The 19,278-nt window shown below is 51.1% G+C and overlaps 2 protein-coding genes across 6 annotated transcripts in view; one reads left to right on the top strand and one right to left on the bottom strand.

Moving 5' to 3' along the window:
• The window catches only part of fam135a (family with sequence similarity 135 member A), a 44,558-nt gene extending 33,098 nt beyond the window's left edge, over positions 1-11,460 (bottom strand). For 4 of the 5 annotated variants that reach the window (XM_062463009.1, XM_062463011.1, XM_062463012.1 and 1 more), the window contains exons 1-3: positions 11,289-11,460; positions 10,459-10,543; positions 5,799-5,918 (exon numbers count right to left, since the gene is read on the bottom strand). In XM_062463009.1, coding sequence (XP_062318993.1) covers positions 5,799-5,875 — 77 coding nt within the window. In that variant the 5' untranslated portion in view covers positions 5,876-5,918; positions 10,459-10,543; positions 11,289-11,460. The remainder of the gene's footprint in view (positions 1-5,798; positions 5,919-10,458; positions 10,544-11,288) is intronic. The other variant, XM_062463010.1, reaches the window with a different exon arrangement.
• Positions 11,461-17,212: 5,752 nt separating this feature from the next.
• On the top strand, positions 17,213-19,231 carry LOC134022729 (collagen alpha-1(IX) chain-like). The gene is made up of 5 exons (XM_062464480.1): positions 17,213-17,358; positions 17,445-17,577; positions 18,063-18,459; positions 18,948-19,031; positions 19,202-19,231. The coding sequence occupies exons 1-5, from the start codon at positions 17,295-17,297 to the stop codon at positions 19,229-19,231; spliced, it is 708 nt and encodes a 235-aa protein (XP_062320464.1). The 5' UTR covers positions 17,213-17,294.
• Positions 19,232-19,278: the final 47 nt, after the last annotated feature.

Below are 19,278 nucleotides of genomic sequence, written 5' to 3'. Positions count from 1 at the left end.
CTGGGGCCCGGCAGGAAAACAGAGACACAATACCGGGTCTCGTAAAAGCCGGGAACACAATACCGGGCCTGGAATGCCACCGCCGCAAAAGGAAGCTGAGAGAAGGCCCTGTAGCTGGAAACATGCTTCCTGTTTGACACAGCTGTGTACACCCAGACACACACTACAGGGGAGAACTGGGACAATGAAACACTGTTTCTAACTGGGATTTCCCACTCTTTCTCTGTAGCCTATTGTACGTCCCAATAGCTTTTGGGCATCTCAAATCGCTCCCAAGGTGTATCCGGGGAGCAATCACCTCTGGGAGATGATTAGAACCTTCAGCCATGCTGGCAGGTCTGCCCTGCTGCAGAGCGCTCCCTCTGATCGCCTCAGGGGAGGGCCAGGGGCGGGCCAGGGGAGGGCCAGGGGAGGGCCAGGGGCCAGGGGAGGGCCAGGGACCAGGGGAGGGCCAGGGGAGGGCCAGGGGCCAGGGGAGGGCCAGGGGAGGGCCAGGGGCCAGGGGAGGGCCAGGGGAGGGCAAGGGGCCAGGGGAGGGCCAGGGCCAGGGGAGGGCCAGGGCCAGGGGAGGGCCAGGGCCAGGGGCCAGGGGAGGGCCAGGGCCAGGGGAGGGCCAGGGCCAGGGGAGGGCCAGGGCCAGGGGAGGGCCAGGGCCAGGGGCCAGGGGAGGGCCAGGGCCAGGGGCCAGGGGAGGGCCAGGGGAGGGCCAGGGCCAGGGGCCAGGGGAGGGCCAGGGCCAGGGGCCAGGGGAGGGCCAGGGGCCAGGGGAGGGCCAGGGGCCAGGGGAGGGCCAGGGCCAGGGGAGGGCCAGGGCCAGGGGCCAAGGGAGGGCCAGGGCCAGGGGAGGGCCAGGGCCAGGGGCCAGGGGAGGGCCAGGGGCCAGGGGAGGGCCAGGGGAGGGCCAGGGCCAGGGGAGGGCCAGGGCCAGGGGCCAGGGGAGGGCCAGGGCCAGGGGAGGGCCAGGGCCAGGGGAGGGCCAGGGCCAGGGGCCAGGGGAGGGCCAGGGCCAGGGGAGGGCCAGGGCCAGGGGCCAAGGGAGGGCCAGGGGCCAGGGGAGGGCCAGGGGAGGGCCAGGGCCAGGGGCCAGGGGAGGGCCAGGGGCCAGGGGAGGGCCAGGGGCCAGGGGAGGGCCAGGGCCAGGGGCCAGGGGAGGGCCAGGGCCAGGGGAGGGCCAGGGCCAGGGGCCAGGGGAGGGCCAGGGGCCAGGGGAGGGCCAGGGCCAGGGGAGGGCCAGGGCCAGGGCCAGGGGCCAGGGGAGGGCCAGGGCCAGGGGAGGGCCAGGGCCAGGGCCAGGGGAGGGCCAGGGCCAGGGGCCAGGGGAGGGCCAGGGGCCAGGGCCAGGGGCCAGGGGAGGGCCAGGGCCAGGGGAGGGCCAGGGCCAGGGGAGGGCCAGGGCCAGGGGAGGGCCAGGGCCAGGGGCCAGGGGAGGGCCAGGGCCAGGGGCCAGGGGAGGGCCAGGGGCCAGGGGAGGGCCAGGGCCAGGGGAGGGCCAGGGCCAGGGGCCAGGGGAGGGCCAGGGCCAGGGGAGGGGCAAAATCTTCCCAATCAATACAGTTGTAACCGCCGGCCCAAGATTGCATTACTACAGACGAGGGCTTGGCTTTGTGGATCAAATGTAACACCATTAGCTACCACAAACCACAGGGTAAATGCATAGCTAGCCGTCAAACAACAAGCAGCATGCCTGTACCTAACCAGGACTAGACCAACCCTATACCAGACAATGGATATTATGGCTGCCCCTCTGGGAATGGTTGTCAAGTTCTGTGTTACAGAATTCAAATTTCCACTGGAAAGTCCACTGGAAAAGCCGGTTTTTCCACCTAGGACCTGTTCAGCGTTTGCCAGCCTTGAACTTCATCACCTCAGTGTGTGTGTGTGTGTTTGTGTGTTTGTGTTGGTGTGTTTGCATTAAATATATGTAATATTGCATCATCATATTCCTCTGGATGTTTGTTTTATAATTAATGATAGTTAGATTAACTGGTAAGGGTTGAAAATATGATGAGAATAGAGTGAGAGAAAAGAGTGTGTGAGAGAGAGAGAGAGAGAGAGAGAGAGAGAGAGAGAGAGAGAGAGAGAGAGAGAGAGAGAGAGAGAGAGAGAGAGAGAGAGAGAGAGAGAGAGAGAGAGAGAGAGAGAGAGAGAGAGAGAGAGAGAGAGAGAGAGAGAGAGAGAGAGAGAGAGAGAGAGAGAGAGAGAGAGAGAGAGAGAGAGATGATTATACTGAGGAAGCTGAATGGCTGGGGTGTGGATGTCAGCGAACCCTGAATAATACATGAGACTCGTTTTAGTTATTTTTCAACATGTCGGGTGTGTGAGTCATGTAATATTCTAGTTCTACAAACAAATGTAACTGGAAATGGTAACTCCATGGGATCCTTCCTAGCTTGGATCAGCTGTAGTTCCTCTTCATATTAATTCAAAAGAATACACATTTTATTTAAAAAAAGACAAAGAAATAAAGCTAATGCTATTTTGACAAGAATGTCCAACAGTATAGCTGAGTCGCTGATTGAGACTCAGGTTAGCTACCGGCTTCCTTCAGAAAGCATCTCTCTGGAAACCAGATCAGAAGGTGTGTCTGCTGTGAGCGCAGGGACGTGATCAGAAGGTGTGTCTGCTGTGAGCGCAGGGACGTGATCAAAAGGTGTGTCTGCTGTGAGCGCAGGGACGTGATCAAAAGGTGTGTCTGCTGTGAGCGCAGGGACGTGATCAAAAGGTGTGTCTGCTGTGAGCGCAGGGACGTGATGAGAAGGTGTGTCTGCTGTGAGCGCAGGGACGTGATCAGAAGGTGTGTCTGCTGTGAGCGCAGGGACGTGATCAGAAGGTGTGTCTGCTGTGAGCGCAGGGACGTGATCAGAAGGTGTGTCTGCTGTGAGCGCAGGGACGTGATCAGAAGGTGTGTCTGCTGTGAGCACAGGGACGTGATCAAAAGGTGTGTCTGCTGTGAGCGCAGGGACGTGATCAGAAGGTGTGTCTGCTGTGAGCGCAGGGACGTGATCAAAAGGTGTGTCTGCTGTGAGCGCAGGGACGTGATCAGAAGGTGTGTCTGCTGTGAGCGCAGGGACGTGATCAGAAGGTGTGTCTGCTGTGAGCGCAGGGACGTGATCAAAAGGTGTGTCTGCTGTGAGCGCAGGGACGTGATCAAAAGGTGTGTCTGCTGTGAGCGCAGGGACGTGATCAAAAGGTGTGTCTGCTGTGAGCGCAGGGACGTGATCAGAAGGTGTGTCTGCTGTGAGCGCAGGGACGTGATCAGAAGGTGTGTCTGCTGTGAGCGCAGGGACGTGATCAGAAGGTGTGTCTGCTGTGAGCGCAGGGACGTGATCAGAAGGTGTGTCTGCTGTGAGCGCAGGGACGTGATCAGAAGGTGTGTCTGCTGTGAGCACAGGGACGTGATCAAAAGGTGTGTCTGCTGTGAGCGCAGGGACGTGATCAGAAGGTGTGTCTGCTGTGAGCGCAGGGACGTGATCAAAAGGTGTGTCTGCTGTGAGCGCAGGGACGTGATCAGAAGGTGTGTCTGCTGTGAGCGCAGGGACGTGATAGGGTGTTGGATTCCCGCTCCCCCAGAACCCCCCACAGAGCTGCCACTGAAGTCAGCATGGGGGCTTCCTCTCTACACCTGAACACCAGGGCCTGGCTGGGATCACAGCTGTCCTCACACCCTCTGGAACAGCTGTCCTCACCCCCTCTGGAACAGCTGTCCTCACCCCCTCTGGAACAGCTGTCCTCACACCCTCTGGAACAGCTGTCCTCACCCCCTCTGGAACAGCTGTCCTCACACCCTCTGGAACAGCTGTCCTCACCCTCTCTGGAACAGCTGTCCTCACCCTCTCTGGAACAGCTGTCCTCACCCTCTCTGGAACAGCTGTCCTCACACCCTCTGGAACAGCTGTCCTCGCCCTCTCTGGAACAGCTGTCCTCACCCTCTCTGGAACAGCTGTCCTCACACCCTCTGGAACAGCTGTCCTCACCCTCTCTGGAACAGCTGTCCTCACCCCCTCTGGAACAGCTGTCCTCACCCTCTCTGGAACAGCTGTCCTCACCCTCTCTGGAACAGCTGTCCTCACCCTCTCTGGAACAGCTGTCCTCACCCTCTCTGGAACAGCTGTCCTCACCCTCTCTGGAACAGCTGTCCTCACCCTCTCTGGAACAGCTGTCCTCACACCCTCTGGAACAGCTGTCCTCACCCTCTCTGGAACAGCTGTCCTCACACCCTCTGGAACAGCTGTCCTCACCCTCTCTGGAACAGCTGTCCTCACCCCCTCTGGAACAGCTGTCCTCACCCTCCCTGGAACAGCTGTCCTCACACCCTCTGGAACAGCTGTCCTCACCCTCTCTGGAACAGCTGTCCTCACACCCTATGGAACAGCTGTCCTCACACCCTCTGGAACAGCTGTCCTCACCCTCTCTGGAACAGCTGTCCTCACACCCTCTGGAACAGCTGTCCTCGCCCTCTCTGGAACAGCTGTCCTCACCCTCTCTGGAACAGCTGTCCTCACACCCTCTGGAACAGCTGTCCTCACCCTCTCTGGAACAGCTGTCCTCACCCTCTCTGGAACAGCTGTCCTCACCCTCTCTGGAACAGCTGTCCTCACCCCCTCTGGAACATCTGTCCTCACCCTTTCTGGAACAGCTGTCCTCACCCTCTCTGGAACAGCTGTCCTCACACCCTCTGGAACAGCTGTCCTCACCCTCTCTGGAACAGCTGTCCTCACCCTCTCTGGAACAGCTGTCCTCACCCTCTCTGGAACAGCTGTCCTCACACCCTCTGGAACAGCTGTCCTCACCCTCTCTGGAACAGCTGTCCTCACCCTCTCTGGAACAGCTGTCCTCACCCTCTCTGGAACAGCTGTCCTCACACCCTCTGGAACAGCTGTCCTCACCCTCTCTGGAACAGCTGTCCTCACACCCTCTGGAACAGCTGTCCTCACCCTCTCTGGAACAGCTGTCCTCACCCCCTCTGGAACAGCTGTCCTCACCCTCCCTGGAACAGCTGTCCTCACACCCTCTGGAACAGCTGTCCTCACCCTCTCTGGAACAGCTGTCCTCACACCCTATGGAACAGCTGTCCTCACACCCTCTGGAACAGCTGTCCTCACCCTCTCTGGAACAGCTGTCCTCACACCCTCTGGAACAGCTGTCCTCGCCCTCTCTGGAACAGCTGTCCTCACCCTCTCTGGAACAGCTGTCCTCACACCCTCTGGAACAGCTGTCCTCACCCTCTCTGGAACAGCTGTCCTCACACCCTCTGGAACAGCTGTCCTCACCCCCTCTGGAACAGCTGTCCTCACCCCCTCTGGAACATCTGTCCTCACCCTTTCTGGAACAGCTGTCCTCACCCTCTCTGGAACAGCTGTCCTCACACCCTCTGGAACAGCTGTCCTCACCCTCTCTGGAACAGCTGTCCTCACCCTCTCTGGAACAGCTGTCCTCACCCCCTCTGGAACAGCTGTCCTCACCCTTTCTGGAACAGCTGTCCTCACCCTCTCTGGAACAGCTGTCCTCACACCCTCTGGAACAGCTGTCCTCACCCTCTCTGGAACAGCTGTCCTCACACCCTCTGGAACAGCTGTCCTCACCCTCTCTGGAACAGCTGTTCTCACACCCTCTGGAACAGCTGTCCTCACCCTCTCTGGAACAGCTGTCCTCACACCCTCTGGAACAGCTGTCCTCGCCCTCTCTGGAACAGCTGTCCTCACCCTCTCTGGAACAGCTGTCCTCACACCCTCTGGAACAGCTGTCCTCACCCTCTCTGGAACAGTTCTTCTCACACCCTCTAAAGCAGCTCTACTCACCCTCTCTGGAACAGGTCCACGTTGTAGAACTTGTGGAGTTCCACGGAGAACTCCACCGTGGCCTGGACCTCACTCATCTTGTTCTTCACCAGCAGGAAGCCCTTACATCATCTGACACACCTGCGAGAGAACACAGAGGAACACACACAGAAGCACACACATAAGAGCACACACACACACACAAGACCAAAACATTAGTCACCTGCCTGGCCTCCAGAGGGCTTTCCAGAGTAGAACTCAATTAAGGGCTCACCCTTGAGACACAAAGCTCTTCTCACACTGGACAATACTGAGGCAGTTAGGCCCGCACACACCACACAGCCAGCAACACACAGCTAGCCATTAGCCTAGCCTAGCGCAGGGACTCTCACTTACAAGCAGTGGCACTGTCGTCTTGAAACCAGCCAGGCTAAGCCCTCGCCTAGCCTCGCCTAGGCTAACCTCGCCTAGCCTCGCCTAGGCTAACCTCGCCTTGCCACGCCTAGGCTAACCTCGCCTCGCCACGCCTAGGCTAACCTCGCCTCGCCACGCCGAGGCTAACCTCGCCTCGCCACGCCTAGGCTAACCTCGCCTCGCCACGCCTAGGCTAACCTCGCCTCGCCACGCCTAGGCTAACCTAGCCTCGCCACGCCTGGGCTAACCTAGCCTCGCCACGCCTGGGCTAACCTAGCCTCGCCACGCCTAGGCTAACCTAGCCTCGCCACGCCTAGCTAACCTAGCCTCGCCACGCCTAGGCTAACCTAGCCTCGCCACGCCTAGGCTAACCTAGCCTCGCCACGCCTAGGCTAACCTAGCCTCGCCACGCCTGGCTCTGTGCCTCTTGCCTGTTTGTATGAAGGCTCGGCAGCTCAAACTGAGAAGCACAAGTGTTCTGCTGCTTGTTCTACAAATAACACAACTCTGCTAACAGGCTGGCAGGCAGGTCAGCCAAACTTAGAGAAAGAGTAGAGGCTATGAATCACTCCACTGAAATAGGCCTGAAATACAATATCCACTACTGGACAATGTTATATTACATATATTAGTTATATTTGTAGCCTGTCACATATACAACTATATACATAACTACTACATATAAATACAAACTACTACTATATATATATATATATTTAATAAGGATGGCAAGACCTATATAGGGATCTCCATCCTAATGAAATATGTCTAGCTCTTAACTTGCAGTGAGTCTTGAGGTGAGTGAATATAATCTCGAAACTCGCGGTGCGTCCTCCACAGATTCTGAGAAGTATAGCTGAACAGGAACTGGCGTCGCAAATCAACCAGAAGTCCCCTCAATTTCTAATGTGAGGGATGAATAAATGATCCCCCCCCAACAGGGAGGTGGCAGTGTGATTCTGGCAAGAACCACAGAGAAGGAACACAATCTGGCAATGACAAGACAAGTCTGCCTGGAGAGCAGCACAAACCAGGAGCACAATCTGGCACTGAGAGGACAGCTCTGTGAGCTCTGAGAGGACACACTCACTCTCACACTCACTCTCACACTCACTCTCACACTCACTCTCACACTCACTCTCACACTCACTCTCACTCACTCTCACTCACTCTCACTCACTCTCACTCACTCTCACTCACTCTCACTCACTCTCACTCACTCTCACTCACTCTCACTCACTCTCACTCACTCTCACTCACTCTCACTCACTCTCACTCACTCTCACTCACTCTCACTCTCACTCACTCACTCTCACTCACTCTCACTCACTCTCACTCACTCTCACTCTCACACTCACTCTCACACTCACTCTCACACTCACTCTCACACTCACTCTCACACTCACTCTCACTCACTCTCACTCACTCTCACTCACTCTCACTCACTCTCACTCACTCTCACTCACTCTCACTCACTCTCACTCACTCTCACTCACTCTCACTCACTCTCACTCACTCTCACTCACTCTCACTCACTCTCACTCTCACTCACTCACTCTCACTCACTCTCACTCACTCTCACTCACTCTCACTCTCACACTCACTCTCACACTCACTCTCACACTCACTCTCACACTCACTCTCACACTCACTCTCACACTCACTCTCACTCACTCTCACTCACTCTCACTCACTCTCACTCACTCTCACTCACTCTCACTCACTCTCACTCACTCTCACTCACTCTCACTCACTCTCACTCACTCTCACTCACTCTCACTCACTCTCACTCACTCTCACTCACTCTCACTCACTCTCACTCACTCTCACTCACTCTCACTCACTCTCACTCTCACTCACTCACTCTCACTCACTCTCACTCACTCTCACTCTCACTCTCACTCTCTCTCACTCTCTCTCACTCACTCACTCACTCACTCACTCACTCACTCTCTTCCTCTCACTCCCTTTCTCTCCCTCCTTCTCTCCCTCCCTTTCTCTCCCTCCCTCTCTCTCCCTCCCTCTCTCTCTCCCTGTCCCTCCCTCTCTCCCTCTCTCCCTCTCTCCCTCCCTCCCTCATTCTAGTTGCGCAGGGAAGACAGGGTGGGTTGTATCTCTCTCTCTCTCTCTCACTCTCTCACTCTCTCACTCTCTCACTCTCTCACTCTCTCACTCTCTCACTCACTCTCTTCCTCTCACTCCCTTTCTCTCCCTCCTTCTCTCCCTCCCTTTCTCTCCCTCCCTCTCTCTCCCTCCCTCTCTCGCCCTCCCTCTCTCTCTCCCTGTCTCTCCCTCTCTCCCTCCCTCCCTCATTCTAGTTGCGCAGGGAAGACAGGGTGGGTTGTATCCACCTACTGTGTTGTTTACCAAACACAGGATACAGGGCAGGGCAACACGGTTACTGTATTCACAAAAAGCCCTTGAAGTGAAGCCTCCAGGCTATATTCTCTCTCTCCCTCCTCCTTGTCTTCCTTCTTTACAGGCTTGCTCTCGTTATCTCTCCCCCCATCGCTCCCTCCTTTACTATCTCTGACTTTCTTTCTTTTCCGTTTAATTTGAAGCTAGAGGAGAGCAGCAGAGGAGACGGAGTTGGCCTCCAGCCGGTCTCACGAAGAAACAGCTCCACCAGAGAGACCCTCCACCCTCGTTTCATCACCCTCTCCTTTGCTCTCGTCTTCCTTCTGAATTCCTGCCCGCAGCAGCAAGGAGCTCCACCAGGCATGACATAACAGGCCCCCCCATCTTACGCAAGTACCCGAGCCAACAAAGACTCAAGTAAATTATTGAGTGAAAGAACGTGGGAAAATTAGCACGGGGCATAAACTGAAACCTCCCGGCAATAAGACTGTTTATAAACACCGGGCTGAAGATCCCTGTACATTACAGCTAAGGTGTACAACAGCTCTGTGTGTCTGTACAGTACATCACTACAACAGGAGGGTGTCTGTACAGTACATCACTATAACAGGTCTGTGTGTCTGTACAGTACATCACTATAACAGGTCTGCGTGTCTGTACAGTACATCACTACAACAGGAGGGTGTCTGTACAGTACATCACTATAACAGGTCTGTGTGGCTGTACAGTACATCACTACAACAGGAGGGTGTCTGTACAGTACATCACTATAACAGGTCTGTGTGTCTGTACAGTACATCACTATAACAGGTCTGTGTGTCTGTACAGTACATCACTATAACAGGTCTGTGTGTCTGTACAGTACATCACTACAACAGGAGGGTGTCTGTACAGTACATCACTATAACAGCTCTGTGTGGCTGTACAGTACGTCACTATAACAGCTATGTGTGTCTGTACAGTACGTCACTATAACAGGAGTGTGTCTGTACAGTACGTCACTATAACAGGAGTGTGTCTGTACAGTACATCACTACAATAGGACTGTCTGTACAGTACGTCAGTATAACAGCTATGTGTGTCAGTAGCCTACAACAGCTTTGTGTGTCTGTACAGCTGCTCCTGATAGCTGCAGACCTCACAGCTGCTCCGTGGGGAGGAGAAGCACCGGGAGGAACCTGGAGAGGAGGAGGTGTGAGGCCCACCTGGGGACGCTCGTTAGCCGCTTCCTGCGGTCCACATCCGCCATGGCTGAGCGTCACAAACTAACGCCACACTTCTGCACCAAGGCTGTGCTCAGCAAGGTTATCGATGGAAAGATTACAGATACAGAACCATAAGTCACTCATAACAATATGTTTTTTGCAGCCGATTTTAAATAAAAAAATTACAGGGGTGGTGGTTAGATCTTGGATGTCTTGATCTGCAGTCAAATGCTGTAACCACGGAGCTATGCCCGCCCCCATTACATAGCCCTGTTTCAACATGTCTCCCCCTTAGCGGGCCTGTGCTGGCTCAGCAACGGGGCAGCTAGCATCAGCCTGTCCTGCAAGTCAGCGTACAGCTGTGATCAGAGGAGACCCCTCTCTGCCGTCACCCTCCCCGGGCTACGCTCCCTTCTCTACTACATTAATAATTCACCTACCATATCTCAATCAATATCAACCTGCTTGTTTGCCATCGAAACTAACTTTCCTCTGTGTGCACAAGCTTTTTACGCACACCTCCATGTTGAATGCAGCATAGTTACTGATGACAGTAGCAGTATTTCAAGAGTAATTGAGGACAATAATAAGCTGATGGATGGACGGATCGCATCAGAGATGTGGATATTTCAAGTCTCCGAGATACCGATACGGTGACTGATAATCACCAAAGATGAGCCTCTACTGAAAGGTTAATCACTTACTTGACTTCTGACAATTCGAGGGTCGTTATTTCCGCTCGATATTCACAAGATCATCGTTGCAGGTTGACTTCTCCGGTGGGCATCTCTAGAATGAGTCACCACACAACTATCAGTGGGGTTGAGTACTAAAAAAACAAGACCTGGCTGAGACTGGATATCCTAATTCCAGTCGTGGATGAGTAAACAGCATAAAACGATTCAGATTGACTGCCACCTTTATTGGCACCATTTATTGTATTCGAAAGGTCAGCGGCGGAGGTCAGACCGAAGTCATCAAGGTGATCTGATATAGAGATGAGCTTTGTGTAAAGTGCAAACGACACTCCTCAACTGAGACCCTGTTGATCACGCAGTAAAGCTATCCTGTCCGCCTGCCACCCACACATTCTCTCTCTCCATATGACTTAGCCACATCGCAAGCCAGGTAGGACTAAAATGACAGCTAAAATAAAAATTACTCTAAAACGACACATTCATAAGCACAACTGGTGTAGCTGTGGCTTTTTTGGCTAAGTTTAGCTATATAGCACATTAGCAATGTATGTTGAATCTAGCTGATCTAATGTTACGACCACTGCTGGTGTGGGGGAAACCATGAAACCAGATGAACGGTCAATTCATATCATAACCAACTACAAAACCATGATTTCACGACAACAGCAACGAATGCTTGCTTGTAGGCATGGGACTAAGCGCACTTACGCTAGCTATCCAACCATCTAGACTGGACTTGTGCAATGATTTCTCTTTTCTAGGCTAGTCTGGCTACAGACGCTAGCTAACTCGCTACCACATTCCCAGTTAGCTGAGTGTAATGAACATTACCATACCTTAACAAGTGATATATTTCGTCTTCTTTTTTGTATCAGACTTTTTGCGATGCCTCCCCAGCTAAGCTTTAATTGGCAGGGAGTTAATTGGGAGTTCGACCAACGTTGCTGTGCTATCTGGCTGGCTTGTTTTCCCCCTTCTCGCCACGGCAGCTGTCAGGGTTCGACTGACGCGCGGATCGTTCTCAAACAACCTGGCTGCGCACCTATGCGCATATTCCATGCAGTTGCAGAATGTTTTCTCACTGTCAATTAAAAACAAGGGATGAATGATTACGTAAATAAGCCTAAAATATAATTGCCAAGCGAGGAGGTTAAATGGAGGGTGTGAGGGTGTGAGTGTGTGTGTGTGTGTGTGTGTGTGTGTGTGTGTGTGTGTGTGTGTGTGTGTGTGTGTGTGTGTGTGTGTGTGTGTGTGTGTGTGTGATATGCCTCTGCAAAGATTATAATGTTGTCTCCCAAATAAACTGAAAACCTGTACTCCCCCTTGTTTTCGACAGTCCCTCCTTAATCAGAATCAGAATGAGTTTTAATCGCCAAGTAGTTTACACAACAAGTAATTTACATTGGTGGGTAGGTGCATACAGTAAACATATAAGAATCTTTAAAAAGTGTGTGCACTCCTTAAATATAAAAGTAAGACATTGAAAAAAAAAAATACTCAGAACTTTGTAAACAGGCCGATCTCTGGAAGACTAATGGGTGTCTAACACATCAAACAAATATTTTGTTATAGGATTGCCTAGTACATAAACACATGCAGTACAATAATCTTTTTTGAGGTTGTCAATATTGGCATGCCACCAGTGTAAACTATAGATTACATTACGCAAGTATGTAAAGTAACGAGGTGGTAAGAAATATTTTTGCAGGAAATGCTGGTAAGTGGTAAAGAGTGTGTATACTTTTACAAGATAACATGTAAATAAGTGTTGTTGTTCACCAGTGGTTTACGCTCCTGTTTCGCCCGCGAGACAAAAATGCTGCCTCCCCCTCCCTCAGTTACGACGCACTAAATTCTAACAAATATATTTTTTAGACGCTACACATGTTATACATCGTTGGAAAGCTACGATTCTTGTGCTTCCATTGAAATAAACCAATTCAAGATCAAGTCGCAATAGCAAGCAAAGTCAACGTCTTTTTCCGGTGAACATTCCTTCAACAATGCCAAAGAAAAAAGTTGTACTCACCCTAAGTTGTTCAAATAGGTCCAGGTGTGCAAATCATGCCATCAAAACTTGATCTGCGTAAGTCCCAAGGGTTCAAAGTATCTAACCATGTAAAGTAATTCGTCCAAATACAATGTTTTACGTTCATGAATAGCCATTATCCTTTGTTTCATTATGCAAGTTAGCCGACGGAAGAAACAACTTGTTCACATAAAAGTGTTATTTTCTCCGTTTAGCAACGGAGTATTTACTAAATGAAGGTATCAAAATGTCCGTTGAACCCTCCCCTTTTGATTGACACCTTGTTCGACCCAATAGGAGCTTCCATGCCCCGTTGACAGCCCTCTAAAGCCAACTAGGTCTGTGCGTCCTGCCCCCTCCCCCGCCCCCCCCCCCCCCCCCCCACACTCGTTCTAAACAAATTTCTCGAACTGGCTTCGACTGGCTCTGAAATTAGCTTGTTAGCCTTGTAGCTGACAGCTAGCTGAAAATGCCAATACCTCATTTGTATGCGTCTGTGGAGCCTTCAAAATAACAGTCGATTGCGCAATATGGTTGACAGAATCAGTGTTCTTTGTGCGCCAATCCTTGGAATCAGATAAAGCACTCCAATGTGTTCATGCTTCAGTTTTTGTGTTTCAGTATTACTAATTAGGGATTTAGCTATTATATATGATAGTTCTAAGTACCACCTTTCATTAGAGATAACAATTATGAAAAATAATACCTTTTTATTTGACCTTGGTTACAAAGGGTCATTTTGGAGTCTCCAAAAGACCCTTTTAGAAAATTCCTGGATGTACTCTTATAAAAACATGTGTCAAATATGAATATATTGTGGTATTATGTTTGACTTTTGATTTGAATTGGGTAAGGCTTCAACCTGTGGTCCAATTTAGTCTTCCAGATAATACCTACCACCTCTAGGCCTCTTCAGGCCTCTGTTTTCAAAACAAAATCTAGGCGGAAATAGAAATTTTCACTTTCCTTGTGTTCAAGCTTCTATTACTCAACACTAGAAGGACTGACAGGGGTCCTGACAACAGGGGACATAACTTCAGAGTGTCAGCTTTCAAAAGAGATCATTTACATGCATGTACTCCAAATGGTTCAAGAACAGCTTCCAATTTACTTTGGGTATGCTGTTTAGGCGTTTTTAGGCACATTTAACAGGATGCTTAAGAAGAAGTCAGGTGGCTGAGCGGTTAGGGAATCGGGATCGTAATCTGAAGGTTGTCTGTTCGATTCCCAGCTGTGCAAAATGACGGTGTGTGCTTGGGCAAGGCACTTCACCCTACTTGCCTCGGGGGGAATGTCCCTGTACTTACAGTAAGTCACTCTGGATAAGAGCGTTTGCTTAACCCTTGTGCTGCCTTCGGGTCACATGACCCAAAGGTTCATAACGAACCATCGTTGTGTTTACCCAATACAAAAACAAATAAAAATAATTTTCTTTTAACCGTCGCAATGTGGGGGGTCTGAGACAGCCCAACGGTTAAAAGAAAATTATTCACTTTGTTTTGGTATGCGGTAAAGTTGTCGCAATACGACGGTGGGTCACAATGACTGATGGGTCAGAATGACCCGAAGATAACACAAGGGTTCATGACTTAATGTAAATGTAAGAAGTGTGTGTCCATTAGAGAGGTGTAGACTGTATATCTCTGGACACCAAATGTCTCACAACAAGGACGTTACAAAACTCAAACTCTCAATGTGAGACTTAACATATGAGATTCTAGAATAAACTGGACACCCTGGACTTACTAACCCTACCAGCCCCCCCCTCACCAGCCCCCCACCAGCCCCCCACCAGACCCCCACCAGGCCCCCACCAGCCCCCCACCAGTCCCCCACCAGGCCCCCACCAGACCCCCACCAGGCCCCCACCAGCCCCCCACCAGACCCCCACCAGGCCCCCACCAGCCCCCCACCAGGCCCCACTAGGCCCCCACCAGACCCCTACCAGACCCCTACCAGGCCCCACTAGGCCCCCACCAGCCCCCCACCAGACCCCTACCAGCCCCCCACCAGGCCCCCACCAGACCCCCACCAGCCCCCCACCAGACCCCCACCAGACCCCTACCAGCCCCCCACCAGGCCCCCACCAGCCCCCCACCAGCCCCCACCAGACCCCTACCAGGCTCCCACCAGGCCCCACTAGGCCCCCACCAGACCCCTACCAGGCTCCCACTAAGCCCCCACCAGCCCCCCACCAGGCCCCCACCAGACCCCTACCAGGCCCCCACCAGACCCCTACCAGGCTCCCACTAAGCCCCCACCAGACCCATTTCATTTGTACAGAGATACTGGGCTCGCTCTATTGACAAGCGTTAACTTCCTTGAAGGCGGGTACTCTGTTGAAGATTGAAACTATTGGGTCTGCCCAGAGCCACTCTGGATCTGCCATAACCAATCGCTAGCGTTCGCCCCAGCTAACTCCTTCACCACTAACGGAGATAGCTGGAAAATCAAACGAACCCTGTGGGGATCAAAGATTGTTCTTGCTCTGGCTTTAACTTCTGGATATTCGGCAGCGTTGCCACAATGGACCGAATGGCTTCGCTCGCATCTTTCTCCGCCGCCATTACGGAACTACAACTCAAACTAACGCATGACATCAACGTCATTGTTCTCAGCCACTCCCTCTGTTGGCTGATTGGACCGGTAAAAAGTTTACCGGAGACATCTGACCAATATACCTCAAGCCCAGACGCAGTACAGAAGCAAAATGAAAATTGAGCAGAAGTACGTAGGAGGGAAGAGCCAGGCTACCATTGCCCCCCCCCCCCCTCACCAACTATTCCCTTCTCTCTCTCTCTCTCTCTCTCTCTCTCTCTCTCTCTCTCTCTCTATCTCTCTTTCACCTCCTCCCCTTCTTCCCTGCTATATTAGCTCATGAGAACATGGACCGTCAAGGCCATTTCTAGGAGCCCTATCTAAAGCCTAAACAAAAGCTATCTACCTCTTTCTGCAAAGGCTATGTTGATTATTATCCCCTGATGTTTCTCTTGAGAGTAAAACTCCCCATATTTTGATACTATTTAACAGCCATTAATTTCTGTATTCATTGTCCAGTCTTCTGAGATGTTCAACTTGAGTGTATCAGACACCTGCACCTTATAGATCTGTAATAAATATGTTGATTTTGTCTTTAAGTTGTACTTGGTGATTCACTTCATTGACTTGATTCGTTCACAGCAATTGGGTACTATCTAATACATCTTCACCCCCCACCAGGCCCCCACCAGCCTCCCCTACCAGACCCCCACCACCAGCCCCCCCTCACCAGCCCCCTACCAGTGCCCCCCCAACCCTCCACCAGACCCCCAGCGTCTCCCACCAGCCCCCACTCCAGGCCCCCACCAGTGTCCCTTCCAGATCCACACCAAGCCCCCCCCCCCCCAGCAGCACCCCCAGCAAGCCCCCCCAGCCCCAAGCAGGTCCCCCCCCCAACTCCCCAGCAGGCCCCCCCAGACCCCCAGCAGGCAGGGCTATGAGCAGTCCTCCTTAGACTCAGCTCCAGTGTTGACCAAGCTCGCTGGAGGTCTCATCTAGTGAATGTTCTGCTGCTTAACCACCTCCTGGAAACATCAGACTGCAAGTAGTTACACTTTTCTAAACAACTTCAAGCAACTTCATGGGTGGACTTCAATGGTAAAAATCATCTTTTGAGATCTATGTCTGGATACTAATTTGAACAAGTTTATGTCTGTATGTTACTCCCTATTGAATCTGTTTAACAGATTTAAATATTGTGTTTTTCAAATCAAATTTTTGTCGTAGATCATATATATGTACAGAGTTGATCATCTATGTCCCTGTATTGTTTCCCACTGATTGTGATATACTTATTCAAACTGGCATATCTTCCTGAGACCCAGTACTTCATTTATGTTCCCTGTGATGGACACTGGTTTTGGAACCTTTGAAACCATCTTTCCTTTTGTATTTATGGATGTTGTCCAGTTGAGAGGATATCCTGAGCTTCTTAATGATGTCTATTTGAAAGTCAAGATTAGCCTTGTAATTATAGTTAGTTCATAAAGTTATAGATGCAGAACTACAACAAAAAATACAAATATATTGTGCTTTTCCTTCAAGCATGTTTATTAGCCAGTCCCAAACACTTTGTTGTTATGTGAAAAAAAGAAAATGATTGGGTTCTCAGGAGGATGTATATCTGGTGTTCTAGGGTGGCTCTTCTCTGTTCTCTGTGCTATGTGTTCCCACAATGCATCTGCACCGGCCTGCACTCTCAAAGTACGTATACGTCCTTGGACAGGCAAGCCTATCGACACTGCATGGATCAGACTGCACAGTTATAACCAAACCAACCGTCACTTTTTACATCCCTCACTAAGCACGTTTTGTCTAATACTTTATCTGACTGTGAGTCAATACCGTTTAAAGTGTCACGGATCATTGAGAGAGTTCATTGGAGCGCATAAGCCTACTGTGTAATGGAGGTGGAGAAGCATTGATACTTTAATGTAATAACGGATCTGCACACATTTTAACAACAAGACTCCATCCGGTTGGCCCCCAGCTGTGCACATAAACGAGCGCGCGGAAAAGGCTTGAGCAAGGGTGTAAAGGATTAACAGGAAGCGACAAACAATCAGAGGCAATATTTATTTAGCGTGCTCCAGCTTTTCAAACATTACAAGAGTTTTATGACGTTAGATACACCATTATAGGCACGCCCAACTTGTGTCTGCAAACACACACACACACACACACACACGCACACACACTCACACACATTTGCCAATTAAACATATGATGTGTCAGTTGTCACTTTACTTCTGCAGTTGTGTCTTACTCCTCCGGGATGGGCGTTCAGTCGGAACAGGCCGTGTGTCCACAGGTCAACATTGGGGAAGTTCGTTTCCCAGGTTGTTACACATTCAGATTGAACACGTCGTAGAATCACACACGCGCGTCACTTGACGGTCTCAGTGACACAGTTTTCTGCCAACAGGATTTTACATCATGTCCCAGTTTCACATCGCTGAGTTAGCAAGACGAGGAACCGTTGAAAAGGTTGCAGGATCAACCCCTACACGTGCTGCGTACAAGATGGGCCCAAATTTCAACTTCAGAATCAACACCAGGTAAACTGGGCTGCTGTCCAACAACGTCGTCTCGCGTTTGATAGTTGAAGACTGCCGCCTGGTGGATATAGTGCGCTATTATCCCTGTCCATGGTGCTGAACGGGGACTTTCAAGGGTCTTGTGCAGGCGTTGGGGACATTATGACTCATGCATAGCTCTGATTTAAATACTTTTCACTAGCTATTGACTGATGGGAGCGGAAGTAGGGTGAATTCGGGTAATCTGGAACATGTTTGGCATGCGTTTTCTCATCTGAGCTTTCTGTTTAACTAGTGCCCTGACCCTTTCAGTGACACCACACCCATCACGTTTTGTGATTTCAGTCACATAACATCCATGCAAAACCTAGAGTCAAAGTTATGTGGACTAAACAATGTCATAGCAGGGAAGAAAACGTTCTGTGGTTTAGGTGTCCCACATTACCCAATGTCCCAGATTACCCGAATTCACCCTATTCACTGATGATGCATCTCTCTTGTTTCAGATCGGTTTACCCTCTTGGACTCCCGGAAGAGTTTGCTTTTGTGACAGTTTTACGCATGGACGGCAGTACTGTACAGAAGAAATGGAACATTTGGCAAATGCAAGATTTAAACGGCGACGAACAACTGTCTGTGGGGCTGAATGGACTGGCACAATCTCTCGAATTCACCTTTATAGCACTTGACAAACAAAAACAATCTGTCGTTTTTTCTTTCCTTCCGCTCCTCTTTAACTCTCGGTGGCACGAGATCGTACTGAGTGTCAGTAGGCGTCTCGTGACCCTCTTTGTGGACTGTGTTAAGATCGAGTCTCAAAACATCCGGACTCGTGAGAAAGTCAATCTGGATGGCTACACTCTGTTAGGAAAATTAAAGGATAACCCTGGCATAGCGGTACCGGTAAGCATACGGTTGGCGTAATGGGTGCACACTGTCCACTGTACATGCTTTACACAGCTGTTTGCTCACTATCCCAAAGGCATTCACCATCACCAGCCTAGTAAAGACGTGGCCCGCTCCGCAAAGCCAATTCCTGCGAATATGTGGGATTTGTAACACCGGTGTTCTAGTCCAGAGCATGACCCGCGAGCGGCTTCCAGTGGGAGCGCAGTGGAGGCCCACATTAGGGTCGAATCCGAAACATTCACACGCGTTAACTGACCCCCAGTGCACATTACGCATCTGTAAAAACATAAAAATGTATTCTGGCAATTCTGTCTATCCGGTGAAATAATCTAGTCCCAGATTACACTCCAGATAGCCATACGGAAATGTGTTCAATTGTATCAATTATATTAAATGTACAAGGATGGATCAGACCGATGAACATTAATGAGCACCGATGATGTATGATTTGATAATACAATTGTTTCATCGCTTTAATTTAGTTTGAACTGCAGTCCATGCTTGTTCGCTGTGACGCGAGACGCCCAGAGAGAGAAGCATGTCACGAGCACCCTGCAAACACGGCGGTAAGGTCAAAAAGCACAAGCTCAACTCCCATGTGGTCAACCGAAAGTTGTTAGGGGCCAACGCGAACCCTAACTAATTGTACAATTATGGTTAAATTCCGCTGTTTAAAATCCCCGCTGTTCTCTCCCATTTGACTCATCCCCTCCAAAACCCCTCCCCGCGTTCCCAGTCCCGGATCCCTCCAATCACTCGCCCGTAACTCAACAGGTCATGAATAAACATGAGTCTGTGATGGCTATGGTACCT

This window comes from Osmerus eperlanus, chromosome 6, assembly GCF_963692335.1.
Source record: "Osmerus eperlanus chromosome 6, fOsmEpe2.1, whole genome shotgun sequence".
Lineage (NCBI taxonomy): Eukaryota > Metazoa > Chordata > Actinopteri > Osmeriformes > Osmeridae > Osmerus > Osmerus eperlanus.
The sequence above is the reverse complement of the archived record's forward strand: the minus strand, read 5'-3'. Positions and strand labels throughout refer to the sequence as shown.